Source organism: Cynoglossus semilaevis, chromosome 16, assembly GCF_000523025.1.
Source record: "Cynoglossus semilaevis isolate Cse_v1.0 chromosome 16, Cse_v1.0, whole genome shotgun sequence".
In the NCBI taxonomy this organism is placed as follows: Eukaryota; Metazoa; Chordata; class Actinopteri; order Pleuronectiformes; family Cynoglossidae; genus Cynoglossus; species Cynoglossus semilaevis.
In genome coordinates this window covers 3,397,675-3,416,828 of record NC_024322.1, presented here as the reverse complement: position 1 = coordinate 3,416,828, position 19,154 = coordinate 3,397,675, and the positions used below count along the sequence as shown (strand labels likewise).

Here is a 19,154-nt window from a genome sequence, read left to right as displayed (position 1 = left end):
GAGTAGAGTTAGTTCTGAGGAGAGAAGACGGTCCACTGGATATACCGGACAGCACTCTATGATTAAGGTACAACCTCCGTTGTAATTGACTACAATTTAATCAGTCATCGAAAATGTTGATGTTCATTGATTTGTTTTCCTGAGCTCTCAGGTCAGTGTGAGAACTAGTGCGGTTGTGGTTTGTCTGCTTCCTAATAGTCTATGATTCTCTTTGAATTTGAAAATTGTTTTTTCTCTGACTACAATTTCAATGGAAATGTATTACGTATTTACTTATTGTGGCTGCAGAGTAAAATAAGCCAAATGTTCCCATGCTAACACTTACATTCCTCGAGCCTCTCATTGTATTGTATTTGCCATTTTGCAGAAATCACAAGTTTGGAGCCTGGTTGAGACCAGATGATGCATACAACGGAATTTCTTTTGAGCATGCACTGTGACTTGTAAAGCTAGTCTGGCTGTTCTGTCTATGGTTATTTCTGTTCACAACTGAATGGACACTAAAGGCTGTATGGTTTCAAAAATGCAAATAAGTGGCCTTTAAAAGGCATGTTTTTAAGCGGAAGACTACATCAGTCCACGATCAGTGAGGTCCATAAAGTTTCTGCCTCGCCCCGTCAGTTCAGCCGTCTCCTCCACAGCCATGTCTCTGGTAAAGACTTTATTTACCATCTTTAAAAGGTCGTGGCATCCACACAGCGCATTTCAAAGTCAGCCTCGGAACAGTCACAGGACTCCTGAGTCGTGATCTCCAAGGGTGATCAATTGCGTGTGTGTCATCGTCTGTGACGTTACTGACCCGCCTCCATCATCTGCTGCCTCCACTAGAAGGACGCTCCAACTGTCGCTGCTCCTGCTGCAGCGCATCCAGGAGTGAGGAGTAGCACGGTCGGCATCAGGGTAACCGCATCCCCCGCCACTGTTCCAGGAATCACCGGTCCTTACTGGTATGGACGCCGGAGGAGAGCATTGACCATCCAGGAACAATGCCGACGGTGCTCGGTGGGAGAGGGCAACTTTCCATGGTCTGTTTTGTGCTCCGATGCGCATACGCTCAGGTAACTGCATTTAATTTTTTTTAAAGTTGGAGCTAATTTTGTGTGGTGACAGTAAAAAATGTTTTATTATTATTATAATGACTTTAAATTATTATTAAGTAACTTATTTTGAAAATCTTTTCTGCTGTCAATCTCTGTTCATTTTTAGATTGTAGACATAAAAAACATTTCAGGGTGTAATTATTTTTTACAATACTGGTTTCTTCACTTCACGAGACCATAATGTTTATTTATTTTTATTTATTTTTATTTGGACTAAAGAAATCATCTGTGGACAGTGTGAGAGAGTGTAAGACTTAAGGAAACATGGCTGCAACCTTTGTTTATTTAATGTGCAAGCTTTCTACACGACACAAAAATGACAAAAAAAAGTTAGAGGATTTTATTCCACAGACATTTGTGAAGTAGATTTGTAAGTTATCATTTTCTTTTTTTCATTAACTTACTAAAATAAAATGACATCAAATGTATCAGAGTGACGCCTGTTGGGTTCCAGATCCAGATTGACCCCCTCCTTTTTTTAGCAGAAAGTTTCAAAAGGTGAGAATCACTTCAGTGGTTGCACGTACTTTAAGAATGCAGCAGGTGGTTGGTGGTGTAGCTGACCTGAACACTGCCTTTTTGCAGATGTTATGATGGTTGTGGTTTGTTTGGCCCTGGGGATTTCGTCCATCTGGGTATTGCAGCAGCAGCAGCAGCAGCAGCAGAGCTGTGGTGTGGTGCCACAGTGGATGCATGAAGCACAGCCAATGAGACGATGGGCAGTGGACGGTCTGCTGTTTGAATGCTAAAATACACTGTGTCCTGTACATACAGTAGACTTATGGCTGTTTTCCACTCAGGAGTGTGTGTTCAAACTGCACTTCACACACAGTAACTTCTCTAACAAGTCTTGGCTTCCATGACATATAAATGGTCACTATGATTGGTGAGAAGAAGTGAGTAAAATATGAATAGGTCAGAAACAGAAACTTACTTGCTCAAGTGTCAGTATCTGAGTCATCATCTGCAGCTGTGATTTTTTTTTTTTGGAGTCTTCATCTTTTCTCACCCAGTGACAGTCTCTGGTCTGTGAAAAGAAGAAGCTCAATTTAGGCCCAGTTATTTTTTTTTTTTAACCAAAACTTCACGTCAAGCTTCACAAGCCCATCACAGAGCCAGAGAAAAATGATGATGCCTAATCACAATTTATAAAATCCTGATGTTTTTGACTGATGTTGGAGGTAACCAGAGTACTTGACCAAAACCCAAACACAGGCAAAACTCCAGAAGGCACGAGCACTAACAACTCCAGCTCAATTATTCTTTATAATATTATATAATTATCACTAGGGCTGTTGGAATTAACCTGGTAATCACATTAATTAATTTGTTAAAAAATGCATGTGTGTTAAAGGGAGGTGAAACTAATTCACCTCATGTACTCTCACTCAGCCTTGCTGTAATAAATAGTTGATAAACATGTCACTATTATTTGAGACTGTAACGACACATATGCCCAGCTTCACTGAGCACAGGACAATCGATAGGTCTGTGACTAATAACTTCACTGACACATTTGTCAAATGGATTAGGAGAGAGCCCTGATTGATTAATAATTCTGAGGACAATGGCTTCACCAAAGTTTTCAAAGAAACTCTCGACACATTCTAGAATCAAATTCAATCGTCGAGATGCACTGTAATGATTACAATTAACAAACAAAATGTACATAGTTACTGTGTATTAGGAAAGCGAACTACTTGTCATTGTGACACAGCACACCACTGCACACAACCAAATGTGACCTTTTAATCCATCACCAAAGTGAACGGTGGGCAGGTTTAAGTGCCCGGTGGGGACGGTTGGTGGGGACGGTGCCATGCTCAGAGCACCTCAGTGGTAACTTGGCATAGTGAAGCCTTCAAGACCCAAGTCCGCTTCCTTAACCACTAAGCTAAACTGATAAACTGCCCCTAAAAAAAAAAGAAAAACAGTAACGCCCAAACAGGGACTTGAACCCTGGACCCTCAGATTAAAAGTCTGATGCTCTACCGACTGAGCTATCTGGGCTCTTACAGAACTAATCTACCTGCTGTTATTTGTCGTTTCCTTCCATGAACGCCCAACAAAACATTTCTGTCATTCAGGAGTGACAATTACCCGCGATTATTCACAATTAATCATGGTAAAGTATGATTGTTCCAAGGGCCACCATATGATTAATGTGATTCAAAAGTGTATTTGATTGACAGCCCTGATTATGATATAAATGTAACAGAAATTGTATTCTTGTAAAAATGCCACCTTAAAAAACAACAGCTTAGTTAAGTAATTATACATAAGAAAAGAAGAAGACATTCACAGTACACATACTAAATAACTTTGGGCTATAACCCAGAACTAAATGCACACAACACGTTACAGTTTGTCGCAGATGAAGCCAAGCTTTAATGGACATGACTTTTTTGCTTAAAAATCTAAGTGCTGCCCTCTAGCTTCAACAGTGTTAAATACAGCAACTGTGAGAAAATAACAACAGATGATCTGTGATAAACAGTTGATTCTTAGTGACTTAGTAGTTGGTCATGTTTTGGCTCAGGTTTGGTAGATAACATATAAATAAAACCACATACATTTCCTCACTTGAAAGAGGCCTGGCTTCCTCTGCTGTCTAACAGCAATTGTCACTTGTACAACCTCTTGCAATTAGTCTTAATTTGTGTGTGTGCGTCCGGGACATGGGAGTGTGTGTGAGACAGTTTGATGATGTGGTTTACAGTAAAGAGCTCTGCTGCAGTTTGAATGATGCAACAAAAGGCGGGAAACACTGTACAGGAATGCCACCTTGCTCTGTGTGTGTGTGTGTGTGTGTGTGTGGGTGTGCATCTGTCTTGGTGACCAAGATTGAAAGTTCTTATGATAGACAAAGGTTGGAGAAACGAAACAAACGTATTTTGCATTACTGTATCTGTGAGTATTTCTTTACAGTATTTGCTTTGCTGCTTGAAGTAATCCAAAAATACCTTTAAAATCCTAATAACTGCATTTGGAACAATTAGGTCAAAGGATTGTAAAAACAATACATGCATTGATCATTATAAATAATTGATGAATATACGTGTGTTCACTTGTTGTTTCCACAGGTAACAAGAAGCCAACATAAGAGTTGTGCCAAAGATATCCTGGAGGTAAGAACTGATTCATTCATCGTCTTTAGTTTTGGACTGTGATCAGACCCACCACTCTTCACATGTTCAGTGAGGTGTGGCACAGAACGTACAGGGATTGAGTCACTGGTTTCTAAAGACAGTATTTTTAGATGTTGTCAGTACATGATGTTGTTGAGTAGGAGGTGATCGAGTATTAGTTAAAAACACAAATTATTCAACTCAAAACAATTTCCTGGAGTTTAGTTATGATTTTTTTCTTTGTTTGATATGGTTCTGAGGTGAATAGGTAATGGGTCGGTCATGTGTGACAGGTTGACCTAACATCAGATGTAAGTGGAGACGTAAATGAAACCAATCAGTCCATAAACACCTGCACTACAATATTTTGTCAATAATGATTGGCTTCTCACATACATCTTAGTTTGTGATCAGAAGTTAGTTTTCTTCTGTCTCATTATTGTGTTTTATTCATCTCTGGGTTGTCTTAATGGACGTAAGGTGATGAGCAGGAGAATATTGACATACACTTCCATGAGGTGGGAAATCGGTGGGAAGCAGATAACAACTCATGTCCCTACACCTGGGAGTTTTGTTGTTGTTAGAGGAGGAAGGAGATGAGTGGTGAGGGCTGGAGCTGTGTCCTTGGTGACTGAGGGAAGAGAGATAACGTAGTGAAAGGATGAACGGAGACGAGAAACACATGCCCTCTGGGGGGGCTACTCTATTGAAGAGCGTGGAGGAAACAGGAGGAGGACAAGGAACAGAGAAGCCGGCAGATAAGGAGTCACCCGACAGGTTCATTAAAATGTGTCCTCTCATGGACGTCTGGAGCTAAACAAATGCCCTCATCGCAGCTGGACTTTGTAGTTTCTCAACATAGGCCCCAATGGTTAAGGCCATTGAGACTCGAACCCACAACTCCTAGCTTAGGAGACCAGTCCTTTTAAGTCAGGGTAATTCAATAGTGCTATTTTTTGTAAATAGAATACAATTTTAGTACGTAAATAAATTATAAAAGAAAAGAGAGAGAACAGAGCACATCGGGAGATAGCAGATATGGGTGGACACTGAGTGTAGTGCCCTACGGACTCTTTCAAACTAAAAGCTTTGCTTTCTGTTGGTCTTTACTGCTTATGTTCTTGTAAATGGGAGTACAATTCACAAATATTACTTCCTGTTGGAGACTACCTGAAACTGTAAGGCAAATTTCCAATGATTTTACCATAGACATGGACTTCTGTGCGACTTCTGGGGTTTTCCAGTTAACTACTTCCTGTCTTATACAAGGTCTGTGGTTACAGTCATGGTCAAAGCTAATGACATCAACAAATGACATATAATATAACATGGCAATTGTTCTTCACTGAAATGTTGCTTGCAGTAAAAATCATTGAGTCTTACGCTCTTACACAGCTGAGAAACCAGATCACACTAACAAATTAAATGAATCAGACCCTTTTTATTTATTTATTTGCAAACACAAGGTCTGGTTTGTGTGACTGCAGGCTAACTAATTAACAGAGATAATAATCAGATCTGGAACAGAGAGCATGAGCTGCAGACACAAGGCAGACACGGATGGTTTCCTTTTCAGTGCACAGGGAACAAATAAAACAAATGGGATCAGGTGTTAAATGCTGTAGATATATACACTTATTAGAAACCAGTTTTAGAACCCCTGTGGTCAGCTCAATGTCAATTAGCCACACAGCCATTGGAAGAAGGTGCACCACCGCACCAGTGCCGATCAAGACATCAAAGGAAACTAATTTTCACCCACGCAAACAATATTGGATTTTTCCTCCCTAGGACCACAAAGGCATCACTACCCTTCTCTTTCTTTGGCTGGTTACTTAGGCTGGACATATTTAGCAATTTAGATGCATAGTAGAACATATCATGTATATTAGTACCTGTCAATTACCAATGCTAACACTGTGGTAGCATCATAAGGTAGCACAGAAAAACATCAGAAGTACAACCAGTGAATGTAATCAAAGCTGTCTTCCATGTATTTGTGTGCTCTGCTGACCAGCTAGTTGCCATGCAAACTAGTGGGTGAGTTTTAACGCCGTACGTCGGAATGATGGAATAACAACTGATTTGTGTGAGTCGGCACTGTAGCCACAAAACGCCGTAGGTCCTACACTTCTAATCTTCCTGACCCACTCAGACTCGTGGGGAGGAACAGTGGTGAAAACTACTACTACTGATCTGTACTCACTGTGATTCTACGTGACAAAACTTAGTTCCTCAAATGAGAGGGAAATAAAGAAAGCTTGTGTTTCTAGAAATTCCTAAGGCCTAAGAGTCTCTGAATGTGAGGATCATCACTCACAGTGACATCTCACAATTCACCTTTTGACCTCTTTGCCATTATACAGGACATGACTCAGATCTGGCCATCCCAACAGGCCTTAGGGGGGGACCAGTCCCAAAGAATGCTCTACAACCCCAAGGTATGTGAGTGTTTGTTTGTGGTGAAGCCATTTTTGGCACCAGAGTAAATCTGTGGAAGTGCTAACACAGGAGTGTTGTTCATTCAGTCTGTAAATACAACCTGCTACTACTGCAACTACCAATATAATTCATACTACTATCCCATAATCAATGGTAGCATTGCGATTTTGCACACGTTGTACTCTGCTATTTGTCTTCAATCATATCAGCTAACAATAGCATAAGCTACAAAAACCATCAACAACAAACTGTCAATGGTTCAATTGACTATGTTGAGTTTTTACATCTGCTGAAAAGCTACTGCTACTATTCCTACTACTTTATTTACTACTACAAACGTCTTGAGCTCAGTCCTGAAGGCAGCTAACTGATTGCTACAGATAAAGGCAGCAGTTGTTTTTTTAATTACAAAATGTATCATAAATCAGTGATACAGCATCCATATACTGTACATCTCTTCTTCTTCTGGATCTGGGTCTTCTCAGTCATTTACGCGCTTTGTTATATTCTCCATCAACAGGATGCTAAACAGGCAACTGCAACACAAAGACAAAGTAGGTTCTTTCAGACATTTTCCTTGGCTCATGAGATAAGTTTGATGGTTTAGATTTTTTTAAACATTTTTTTCTGTCTATCTCTCTGTCTCTGTCTGACAGGTCGGGGAGATGTTCAGCTCAGAATGACCCGTCACCCTCACGTGGCACCTCACAAATCGTAAGTGAACGATCAGGAAACATGATCCAAAGGTCAGGTCATGAAACCAATACAAAGAAAATAACATTCGTGAACATCAGTCATGCAGCCACAAGACAATCATTCTGCACAGAAGAGAGCGAGCGGGAGAGAGGATAGTGCGTTGTGTACAGGAGTCAGTCAGCTGACACTGTTTAAGGCGACATAACATAAATCGGGTCAAAGGTTAGCTACCAGTCCTAAAAGCTGTCGGCGGAGAATGATGTGCTCCTGTTTGTTAACTTTTCACATCCCCTCGATGATATATAACAGATGTTGTGCACTGAGGCCCACCACGTCTTAAATGATCCCAGCCTTTGTTATGTAATGAAGCAATTAACGTTGACAAAGTATAGCTAAGAAGCCTTATCCAACTGATTTGACTATTTCCATCGTGTAGCAAAATAGACAAACCAACACACTAACATTGGACTGGCATCGGTTTTGAATTAAAATTGTCTCGATTATTTTTCCATACCATAATTATTCTGCAATAGGGAACCTGTTTAATAGTTTGGAAAATATGGTCTAGAACAGCGGTGTCAAACTCATTTTCACCGGGGGCCACATCAGCAGTACAGTTCCCCTTGAAGGGCCGGTTGTAACTGGAAGACTATAGATGTGACTACTCCATAACAAACATAAATGTTCCTGCAATTGATTATTAAATATTTGAGTTACAAATATTGTTCGTTGCTGTGTAATAAAAAAAAATTAATGAGTTATCAGGTTAAGCTTCATGGACTTAATGTAAATAAATGTCTTTTTAAGCAGCCGCAGGCCATAAAAAATGACTTGGTGGGCCACATTTGGCCCCCGGGCCTTGAGTTTGACACGTGTGGTCTAGAACATTGTTTCCCAAAGACTCACATCATGTATCCCAGGAGTTTACGAATAATGTCTGTTGAGAAAAAGTTTGGGAAACACTGGTCTAGAAAGACAGAAATATAATGATGGAGCATCAAAAAGAATAAAAGAAAAAAACTAGAGAGTAGTGCAGGAGTGATTGGCTCAACAAGAGGGAAAACTAAGGCACAAAGTGATTTAAGGAAAAGAAGAGTGCACCTGCAGTTGTGTTGGGTCAATTTCAGCACAGAACTATTCTGACTGTGTCTTGGTTTGTTCGTGTGTTAACAGCATGCTTGCCGATGACCTGAAGCTGAGCAGTGACGACGAAGACAATCAAAGGGTGATGAAGATGACAACAATCTCAATAATCTGATCTTCATCTTGTCAAGTGTTGCCTGTTTTTCTGGTTGTCAAAATTGCACACACCCACACGCAGCACAGCAGACACTCTGATATAATTATTTTGTTCTGCTGCTAATCATTTGAGCGCTAGTAGCAGCAGTGACACGTCGCACTCTGTGAGTTGGTTAGTCGACAAATTCTGTGGATGATTTATATTTTTTTTTTTTTGTCCCTAAAGGCCACACACGAGTCGTCTGCCTGGGAGAGACACAGGTACTTGATTACTAATAAATAAATGTTTATGTTCACTGTTTGAGCGCTTGTCGTCTGAGAGAGAGATTATATGTTTTGTTCTGTGCAGTAATGATACAATAGCAACATTTCTCCCAGGTGTCGCTAAGGACTTTCGAGGTCCAGGGCCAATGATATTAATTGCAACAACTGCTCATATTTCAAATGTGGTTAAAGTCATGTGACAATATGCAAATGAGTCCTCTGGCATTTCAAAAAAATGCACCACACATTTACTACCACACACACACACACACAGTCTTCAGTTCTTGCTTGTTCTACCAGGACAGTCTTAAGGTCAAAGGTCAAAGGAGATGTTGTCTTTCATTCACAACAAAAACGGATGTCAAAAATAAGTTTGTTATCTCAGCCAATTAAAAAGCAGCAAGTAGGTTCTCTGTAGTAACTAGTAAGTCCTCTGACCAATCAGGAAGGTGTTCATTAGAAGCTCCACCTCCAAAGTTCTTGTACTAATAATTGTCCTACATTTCACACCAGGGCCGCCTTAAAATAAGGCTGAGCAGCCATGTATTAATAAACACTTTAATTAATTAATAAACACACTCTATAGTCGATGATATCTTAAGACCAAAATTTCTACCAAAAAGTTTGGACTTACTTGGGTGTTATTTGTATTACACTCAACAAATACTGTGACCTATCTGATTAGAGTAAAACAAACCAGCTACCATCTGAATATGCATGTGCATTAGTGAGTAGCTATTCTGACGCCTCTCTTTGATGTTTGTATGTTTGTTGACTGACAGCCGGTCAGCACGGCGAGCACAAACACATGGCAGACGGGTGAGACATTCCAGCTCTGATTCTTCAGACTCAGACTACAGTGGTGGTGGCAGCGGCGGTGGAAGCAGCAGCCTTCATTCACGTAGCTCGAGTCCTGAAGTTCATCCTGATCCTGCATCGCCTGCATCGCAACCTCGCAACTACAAGGAGGTACCAGGAGTGAGTGCTGTATATGTCCTCCGTCTGTGTCTGGTTCGTCTGCCTCCTCCTGTGTCTGTGTTCTTTTGAGGAGTATTTTCTGCAGGGAGTGGTGGCCATGGGGTAGCCGATGGCAGGTGTGGGGAGGGACAGAGGAATGAAGGAGGAATGCATGTGAGGAAAAGAAGAGGGAGGAGGATGTGGGGTCAAGGTGCAGGGGCAGCTTTGGAAATTAGTGCCTGGGTGTCACGTCAACAGGCTGAGCCCCGGGGAGAAGGAAGTCATCAAGGCTCGGGTTAATGCTGACATTTAAAAGTAGTTGCCTTCTTTAGGAGAAGAACTTCTGCTGAAGAATGTGACTGCAGCTTATGTTTATTTACCTAAGATAAATAATGACTTTGGGGGGGGGGGGGGGGGGGGGTACAGGGCATGCTAGGTATGACAGGCTTTAGGAGTTGAAGGGCATTATGGGGGATGGTGTGAGACATGTGCTACGTGGGGGTATGAAGGGGAAAATTTTATGAATGACAGGCCCTGTACCTCATTACAAAGTGTATCACCAACGACCTGGTCGATACATAGAGAGTGTAGAGAGTGTGTGTTTTTGTGGGGGAGTGCTGGAGGAGGAGGGGGACCGCGAAGGGTGTACACCATGTGTTTTTCATTTGCGTGGAAGGTTTGAGTGTCTCCTGGAGAAGAGATGTAGGGGTGGGGGGAGGGCGGAGGAGGGATTGAGGGGGAGTGCTGGAGTTCTGCAAGCAGCAAAAACTGGAGTTCCAGGTAGTGTGAAAGAGTGAGAGAGGGAGGGACAGAAAATGGGAAGGAGGGAGGTTTACCCAAAACGGCACAAGAGATGCAGTGTCTTCACTGGAAAGAGGGAGAGGGGTGTGGAGGAGGGTGGCGGACGGCTGGGTGAGGAGGAGGGGGGGTCACTGTTTGACTTGAGGAGCAAAGGTTTGATTTGGTCCCTGGTCAGCTAAGAGTGAAAAGCAGAACTAGACAGAGTCAAGGGAAGAAGAAAACAACTCCACAGCTGTGAGTATCTGCTGTTTTTCTGTAACTTTGATCCAAAGTAAATACTCTGGCTCTGTTCTTGTCATGTAAGCTAACAGGCTTGTTATTAAGCAAACATGCGAGTCATTTGACATTATTCAGTGGGGGGCGGGGGGCAGGAGGGGAGCGGACGGGCTGCTGTTAGCGCAGACGTTTACTCTGACATCATGTCGGGAGTGAACCTTTAAAAAGTTTAATGGAATGTCAGTTGAACTTTTTTCTTAATGAGGTGCAGCAAATGTGTCGCCTGTAAATCCAACGCTGTTGGAATGTACAAATGTTGCATATGTTTTCACTGCGACAGCTCACTTGATGTGAGATGTGTGTTTATGAAACACAAGCCTGCACTCTCTGATCTCATAATTAGAACATGACAAGACATGTACACCTCACATGTACAGTGTGTCACGTACTGTATCAGAGAGTACCTTTCAGTACTTGTATTCCTTCTTGCCATATGGTTTAAGTTACTGCTCAGTCTAGTCATTCCTCTGTGTTTTTAAATATGTCCAGGCAATAGAAAAAACACCAAATGGTACTAACTTTTGCCAGTGTCTTACTCCCAAGTGTAACATGTAACGTGTTATAACCACCTGCCTCTTTCAACTTCACCCTTAAACTACTCCACCTTATCAGTTCCCCTGATGTGTTTATTTCTAGTCCTGTCTTCTTATCATGTTCTTTCTTACATTTTGTTCTCTGCATTCTTTCAGACCAGTCGTCCCTCTACTGCTCATTGGCAGTTGGATAAATGGCTGCAGAAGTCTCAGAGAAAGTCAAGCAGTAGTGACAAAGCTCCTTCCACGAGTGCTGCAGGACGTCTGCCTTCTCCTCACCCCCCTTCTCCCCTAAGGTCCTGGGACAGCAATCAGGAATACAGTCCCAGCCAAAGCCCAATTCCCAGCCCACGGTTGAGTTACAGCAACAACAATACACCTCTTCCCAGTCCTGGTTATAGCTACTGCCCGAGCCCAAGCCCTTTCCCTAGTACCTGTCCAAGTCCCAGTCCTAGTCCAAGGCACAGCTCGATTCCCAGTCCGGTTCCAAGTGTATGTCCCAGTCCTTGTGGAAGTCCACAAAGCAGCAGGAGTCTGAGTCCAATATCTAGAGATCCTCCAAAAAGCCCAAGTCCAAGCTTACCTTCTCCTTCAAGGCAGCGTCACTACCCTGAGAGTCAGACGACCCACCGCAGCCCACAGCAATCGAGTCAGGGAGTCAATCTACACAGGACGAAAATCAGGTCTCGGACTGCGCCTGTGGTGAACAGTGACTCAAGGAACAAGGTCACAGATAGCAGCAGTGGTCAGCTGACTTCCCACCACAGGCCTAAGACTCAACCTGTACGTGATAAGGATCAAAACCCGACTAAATCCAAGACCTCGGCTGTTTTAACCTCTGACCCGCATCATTGCCAAAAAAATAGACCCAAGTCAGATTTTAATCCAAAACCAAAACAGATCCCAGATGCTCCAAAGGCCAAACACTCACTACATTTTGAAAATATACAAAGTAACAAATCTAACCATAGCTCCAGCCATAAGCCCAGACCTACGTTTAGACCCAGCTCACAAGTAAGCCCCTCTAGAACGAGGCAGCAGGGTGTTGCTAGTTGTGAAGCCAACACAAGTCACAGTTCATACTCACAGTGTACCTCAAAATCCAAGCAGTGGAAGGCTACGGCGCCGACCGCTGTCCATGACATTCATGCAAAAACCTCAGAGAGGAGACCACACAGCAAGGAACGGGAGGTGGACTACAGAAGAGACCGTCAGAGTAAAGTAGACCGGAGTAAAGAGGAGAGCAAGGAGGACAGGCATCGGGACAAACAGAGAAGAACACAGGACAGGAAGGAAGACAGGAGGCTGGCGGAGGAACAGTTATTAAGACGTTCCTGGATCCACACTTCAGAAGAAGAGGAAGAGGAGGAGGAGGAAGACGGTGTACTAGAGAGGCTAGGCAGGAGAAGAGAGGAGGTTTCCAAAGGTGAAAACAGACGGAAGGAGCAGCAAACTGAATGGCAATCAGTCCAAACCAAACAGAGATTGTTTACAGGTGACAAACAACAACGAAATAGGGACAACTCACACCTCGACAGGGCAACAAAAAAGGGAGGGACCAGTGAGAAGGCCAGAGAACCACATCAAGACCCTTTGCCCGCTCATCCTTCACACTCCCCAACCCCCCATAAGCCATCCTCCTCATCCTCTTCTTCATCCTCTAACTCAGATTCAGAATCTGAGTATCAGGTTCCCGTCGGCAAAGTTCCACCAGATTCCACCTCCCAAAAGTCACTCAGGAAGAGTGGTCCAAACAGACCCAACACCAATAGGGCCGAGGAAGGACACTCCAGAGGGCCTATCTCCGCGAGGTCCAGTGATGGAAAGCAGAAGCTCTACACCTTGGTCCCTTTTGGGAGAAGTGATCAGACGGCAGTTCCCTCTAATCGAGGGCTGAGGAACCTGGTGGTTCAGATAGACCTTTGTCTCCTCAAAAGGGTCCCAGACAACACTGCAAACCCCACAGTCAAAAACCCTTCAGCGACCTCCACCGTCTCTTCATCGGCTAAGGACAAACAGAAAGAGGCCATGAAACACCTGCATATACCTGAGAGCAAAAGGAAACGTAAGGTACACAACAGAACTGAATGTGTCTTATACCTTTAGACAATGTATGCACATTTGGTGGCGTGTTCAATGACAGCACATGTTTGTGGACAGCTGGAGAACGGCGTGTCAAACAGGGACAGCAAGAAGAGTCATCCTAACACGACTGACCTCTCAGGTCGAACGGTTGAGCCCTCAACTCATGCAGGAGAGCGCAGCTTTGTGACGGAGACCACACACAATGGGTGAGTAAACACCAGACACACTGGTGTGCACAACTACGACGGCATCATTGAACGTGAATGGTTGCGGTTCCTTACAGGTATTTGGATGAGTACTTGGACAGCAAGAGGCCAATGTCTCCACTGTCCCCACTGTCCCCACTGTCCCTCAGCCCAGACACCACCAAGCCTCCACCCAAAACAAAGAGCTCGGAGCAGCATCACAACCACCCCCACAAGCCCAGAGTCAGAAATAATGATCCTGTGAAGGTAACTTAAAACAGCTGCTCAGATTGTCATGGATGTTTGTTTTTTTTTAACCTGTTTATTTATTAACGATTTTAACCCCAGGCCCAGCCCAAAGCAGAGGTGGAATGTGTAAAAGTGTCCAGACAGCCCCATCCCCCATCAGAAACCTGGGGCCCTGCAGGACACATGGGGACTGCACCTAACCATGAAACGTGAGCTGTCACACTTTATCTGAAGTGTTTCCTACAACATTTTATGTAGGAGCCTGGAGCCCACATTTTAACAGATCGGAGAACTGATGTGTACACTACCAATTATAAATGCTATGTATTTTAAGGTTTCTGCACGGAGATTTTCTCTAATCAAGTTTTATCATTAATGGTTAATTGTTCTTCATAGGCCACACCATGCTGAGTACTATTTACATGAAGCAAAAAGGATGAAGCACCGTGCAGATGCGATGGTGAGTCCACGAACACTGGCTGTCAAATAATAGATAGATTTAGACAGTGGTGAGTTCAATAACACTGATTGATGTGGGTAACATGTTAAACCTGTCTGTTATTTAAAGGTGGATAAGCTTGGGAAGGCGGTGAACTATGTTGATGCCGCTCTGTCCTTCATGGAATGTGGAAAAGCGATGGAGGAAGGACCACTGGAGGCTAAATCTCCATATACCATGTATTCAGAGACAGTGGAGCTCATAAGGTGATTGTGATTCTGGAGAGAAGCTGTTTGGATGTGAACATAAAGAAAAACAGAGATGCTTATGAAGTATGTCAGAGTGTTCTTTTGTTAACAGTGCTCTTTCTTAAGGTACGCAATGAGGCTAAAGAGCCACTCTGGCCCCGGGGCAAGGCAGGAGGACAAACAGCTAGCGGTTCTCTGGTGCGCATGTCATCCCTTATGTTTGAAGAACATTAATATTCATCGTCATCGTCATCATGTTGCTCAGAACCTGAATGTTTTTGATTTGAGTTTGTTTCAGTGAAACTTGTTGTGTTTCCAGTTTTCGATGCCTTGCGCTGCTTTACTGGCAGATGTTTCGACTTAAGAAAGACCACGCTCTGAAATACTCCAAAGTGCTGATGGACTACTTTAAGGTACTGAGAATCAAACACAGGTGCATTTTGGGAGGGTTGTAACAGTTTGCATCATTGCCAGGCTACAGTTAGTTTAGCTTAGCAGAGCTAATGGCAAACCAAGCTGTGTTTTTCAATGGTCATTTCTAATTATATAGATATATTTAAAAAAACAAACCAAAAAACGGCACTACTGTAGTCAAATATGTTTATATTTGGTAATACAGAACACAAATGTAAAAATGTGTAAAATGTGTCAGTTCACGACTCAAAAGACCACTTAACGTGCTAGACAGAGTATGCACTTTACGGCTCTGTCGTTTTGGTTTAAAGATACAGTTTTGACATTTTTGTTACACGTTACATTATTACTATGCAAAAAAGCAAACCTATGGGTTTCCAAATGTCTAAAACATCCCTTTGTTTTTTTTAAACCGTATTCACTCACATTTTATGATGTTTATGATTTTATTATGTATGATGTTTTGCAGAGTTCTCCCAAAGTGTCTGCAATGCCACCCGGTTGGAACGACTCAGGAAAGTAGGTGGATGAAAACCTTGACTTTCTTTCAATTACTCTTTTGCTTTCTTTTGTAGACACACAACTGTCCCTGTGTTTTCACTCCCAGGACCGCGCCACCTCTCTCGCCTAATTCCAAACACCATGGACACAGTTCACATGGAGGCAGCAACTCCCCATCCTTTATAAGCATTCCCCAACGTATCCACCAGATGGCAGCAAATCACTTAAACATCACCAACAGCGTCCTGTACAGCTATGAGTATTGGGAGGTGGCTGACAACCTTGCAAAGGAGAACAAAGGTGTGCTGATCCCCAGATACTGTATCGGATGCATGAACAATGATTGGCGTGAAAAATAAATAATAACCAATATAATCTGTAAAGAATTAATTATGTTCACTTTTCGTTTTAAACCATTTTGTAGTCAGCCAAAGTCCTTCACTTACACATTCATATTTGGTATCAATATCTTTAGGTCCATAGTCCTGTCAGTTAAGGAGCTTTATGTTGCCCTCACGATTAATTATTCAAAATAACTGTCAGAAAAGAAGATTGTTTTTATTTTACTTGTAAAAGAAAAAATTTCTTTTCACAAGTCTTTTGTCATACATTCACATGTTTCACCGTTTTAATTCAAAATAACTGTCAGAAAAGAAGATACATTCACATGTTTCACCGTTTTTATTTATTTTTTCTTCTCTCTTACTAGAGTTCTTCAACTACTTGAATACGTTATCGGGGCCATTGACTCTTCACAGCAGCATTGCCCACATAGTCCAGTACACCAGGCAGGCTCTTCAGTGGATACGTATCAGTGCCAAACTTAACTAAAGCTGCCCGTAGAAGCTGCTTTCAGGCCTGTCCTGATCTCAAGTTGCACGGCCAGTTAGGTCTGTCACATTGACGGCAGATTGCTAAGAATGTTGTGACATGTGGTCATGATCATGTGGCCTAGACATTTCCAGGAGCCTTTATGAAGAAGGGAATTTTTTTTCTGTAAACTACCCACTGGATCTTCAGGCTTCGTGATCTGCAGAACAGACACATTTGTGGAGCTCTGTGCAGTCAGCAGCGCAGTGTGAAATGAAGACAGAAGGAACCCACATGGAGCCTGGAGGTTTTCATCCTTATAGGATGTTGGAATGCTCTTCACCTGGGTCGTCACCTGGGTGTACAACGCCTTCTGAAGGAGTACGATTTCTATGAGCACCTTCTTCATCACCCATGGATTAATCAGATGATGTGTGTGCAGGGTGGACTCTCAGTCTCTAATTTTTTCATTTGCCAAATTTACTTTAAAACAAAGCCATTTTTTACTGTTTTACAAAAAAAGGTGCTGAAAATAAATGAATAAATAACCAATTCCCTTTGGTATTTACTTCTGCATTTTTTGATAATATTAATTCAAATGTCTTTTTAAAATGCTGATTTTTCACTTTTTAATTTTTAGTGCAATATTTTACAGATGATCTATTGTTGGTAATTCTTATTGCCAATATTAAAGATTGCAAATTGATTTTGACCCCATTATTGAGTCTGTGGTGCCATATCTAAACAGAAGGCACCAACCAGCAAGTGTTTACTGAAAAAGACTGGACCACATCTATGACCTTTGTTCAGGCATAAACAAATTCGGAGAAAGAAACAGAATAGAATTGCTTTAAAATGCTTACTTATGACAGCACTGAAAATAATTTTAAATTCAACCTGAAAGGTCAAATGTAAGGTATAGGCCTAGTTATTCTTAATTTTGTAATAATACACACATACTTTTGGAGACACAAAAGCACAGAAAAATCCAGGATGTCTCCTGACATGTGCATACAATACATTTAGTTCTGAGAAGCAATTTCATTTTTTAAATTTTAATAAAATTAAGCAGTGATTACAATTCAGGGGACATAGAAAGGGTTTTTTTTTCATTGGATAATTGATCTATTTCCTTCTGAAGGTAACAACAGGTTAAAGAACATTACATTATCTGCTTGATTCTATACAACCCCATCACCCCTTGGGACTACATTGTGGCTCAGAGCTTCCTTTGGGTCACGACCCACCATTTGAGAACCATATGTGGACATCCATGACAATTGTATGTTTCAATACTTGTCACTTCACCATCACCATCACTTGTCTTACAGTATTTAGTATTCTTGTCTACACACTCACTCACACGCACACACACACACAAACACACAAGCCGTGGGAGACTGTCTGCACAGTACAGTTGTGCCGAGTTCCCACCCTCTCTCACACTGTTCATCACTGCATTCATACATCCTGCTGCACTAGCACGGAAGTTGCACGTGAAACTTCAGCATCGGCTGTCTGGTGCCATAGCAACAGAGAACAGCCAATGGGAGACCGCTTCAGGACAACAAGCCTTGAGTCAATACCATACTGTATTCTGTGGTTTTATGAAACTGGCTTTTCCCACAGCCTAATGTAACAGTTTTCAGTTTTCATTCACGTGAATTGTTTTACAGTCGATCTTGTGGTTATTTTGAAGAACAATCGGTATGTGTTGTATAATTAAAAACATCAATAAGGCGGTAAATTAAAATGATAAAATTATCTAAGGAGACACAAGAAATCAGAAAAATAAATGTGACAATGGAAACTGTGGCTGTGCGATTTCTACCTGCCTTATAAACTGTTCTATTTCATTGAATTCATTCATTGAGCAGCCGACTGCTGACTAAGAAATGAACAGCAGTTAACAGACAAAGGAAAAGGCTCTCTTACCCTCTGACTAAGTGACAGTCATATTGTCACTGTGTGGTGGTGGTGGAGAAAGGGCAATATCTATCTATCTTAATCTATCTATTAATTGGATGGACAGTTCACAGAAGGAACTTCTGTGTCAAGTTCCTGTGTCAGTGCAGACAACTGAACCAAACCTGAATGGATTCAGTTCCCTGCTAACATTAAAAACAGCTGCTAATACTTGGCTCGGGTCAGCCAAAGAAACGGAGACAATAGGCATTCACTGTCAGGTGAAATGAGTCAGCAGAAGACAGTAATTGAAATTTAAATGTACTATTGTATATGTCATTGATTCAGTCTCTACTGAGAATGATGCAGGGACTTATGACCCCACCCCCCCATTCATTCAACCACTGTAATGGTTGACAAAACCTGCATTAATAACACAAGAGAAGAGGACGCCTGGTGGTGAGTTAGCATGATTAGCATATCCTAGCCTCACTGACTGTCCATTGTACCATTCGATACCAGAATATACAGAGGTGCATCGCTCCAATAAACATGGTCTGTCATGGGCTTTATTTTCATATCCACAGAGAGTAACTACAGTCTCCAACCCTGAAAGTATAACTAAAAGATTTAACTATTATGAAAGACGTTGTTCCAGGTCATTACAATTTTCAGCGTTCAGTGCACCACCTGCAGGGGATGGAGGGAAACACCAACAAGCTGTTTGCTTAGACACTTGAAATAACAGTGTCGCAGCTTATATATTTACCTTCTAAGTTAATAATGCATTAACCTTATTGGGAAAGAGGTTAAAAATAAATTTAAAAACATTAATAAACAACTAATGACCAATCAATGAAGATACCAATCAATTAAATTCTT

The 19,154-nt window shown here is 42.0% G+C and overlaps 1 protein-coding gene, 1 long non-coding RNA gene and 1 other non-coding gene across 5 annotated transcripts in view; 1 reads left to right on the top strand and 2 right to left on the bottom strand.

Annotated features, from left to right (window-relative positions):
* Positions 1–445: 445 nt before the first annotated feature.
* Positions 446–18,183, top strand: aff3 (AF4/FMR2 family, member 3). Of its 3 annotated transcripts, XM_025064040.1 has the most exons (20): positions 446–652; positions 829–1,058; positions 4,184–4,228; positions 6,595–6,669; positions 7,191–7,224; positions 7,327–7,384; positions 8,540–8,591; positions 8,832–8,866; positions 9,652–9,847; positions 11,593–13,506; positions 13,597–13,727; positions 13,805–13,973; positions 14,055–14,164; positions 14,352–14,415; positions 14,524–14,660; positions 14,769–14,840; positions 14,962–15,055; positions 15,526–15,575; positions 15,664–15,857; positions 16,267–18,183. In XM_025064040.1, exons 2-20 carry the CDS (start codon positions 987–989, stop codon positions 16,386–16,388), a joined length of 3,624 nt encoding a protein of 1,207 aa, XP_024919808.1. In that variant the 5' UTR covers positions 446–652; positions 829–986; the 3' UTR covers positions 16,389–18,183. The 3 variants fall into 3 exon arrangements, with proteins under 3 accessions (XP_024919808.1, XP_008326310.1, XP_008326309.1); XM_008328088.3 differs by having other exon boundaries at positions 446–1,058; positions 9,652–9,838; XM_008328087.3 differs by having other exon boundaries at positions 446–1,058.
* The window catches only part of LOC112488341 (uncharacterized), a 30,765-nt gene continuing 13,687 nt past the window's right edge, over positions 2,077–19,154 (bottom strand). Inside the window, exon 5 of the long non-coding RNA XR_003052310.1 lies at positions 2,077–2,127. This is a non-coding gene — a long non-coding RNA (uncharacterized LOC112488341). The remainder of the gene's footprint in view (positions 2,128–19,154) is intronic.
* Positions 3,038–3,110, bottom strand: trnak-uuu (transfer RNA lysine (anticodon UUU)). The gene has a single exon. It is a non-coding gene; the product is annotated as a tRNA-Lys (tRNA).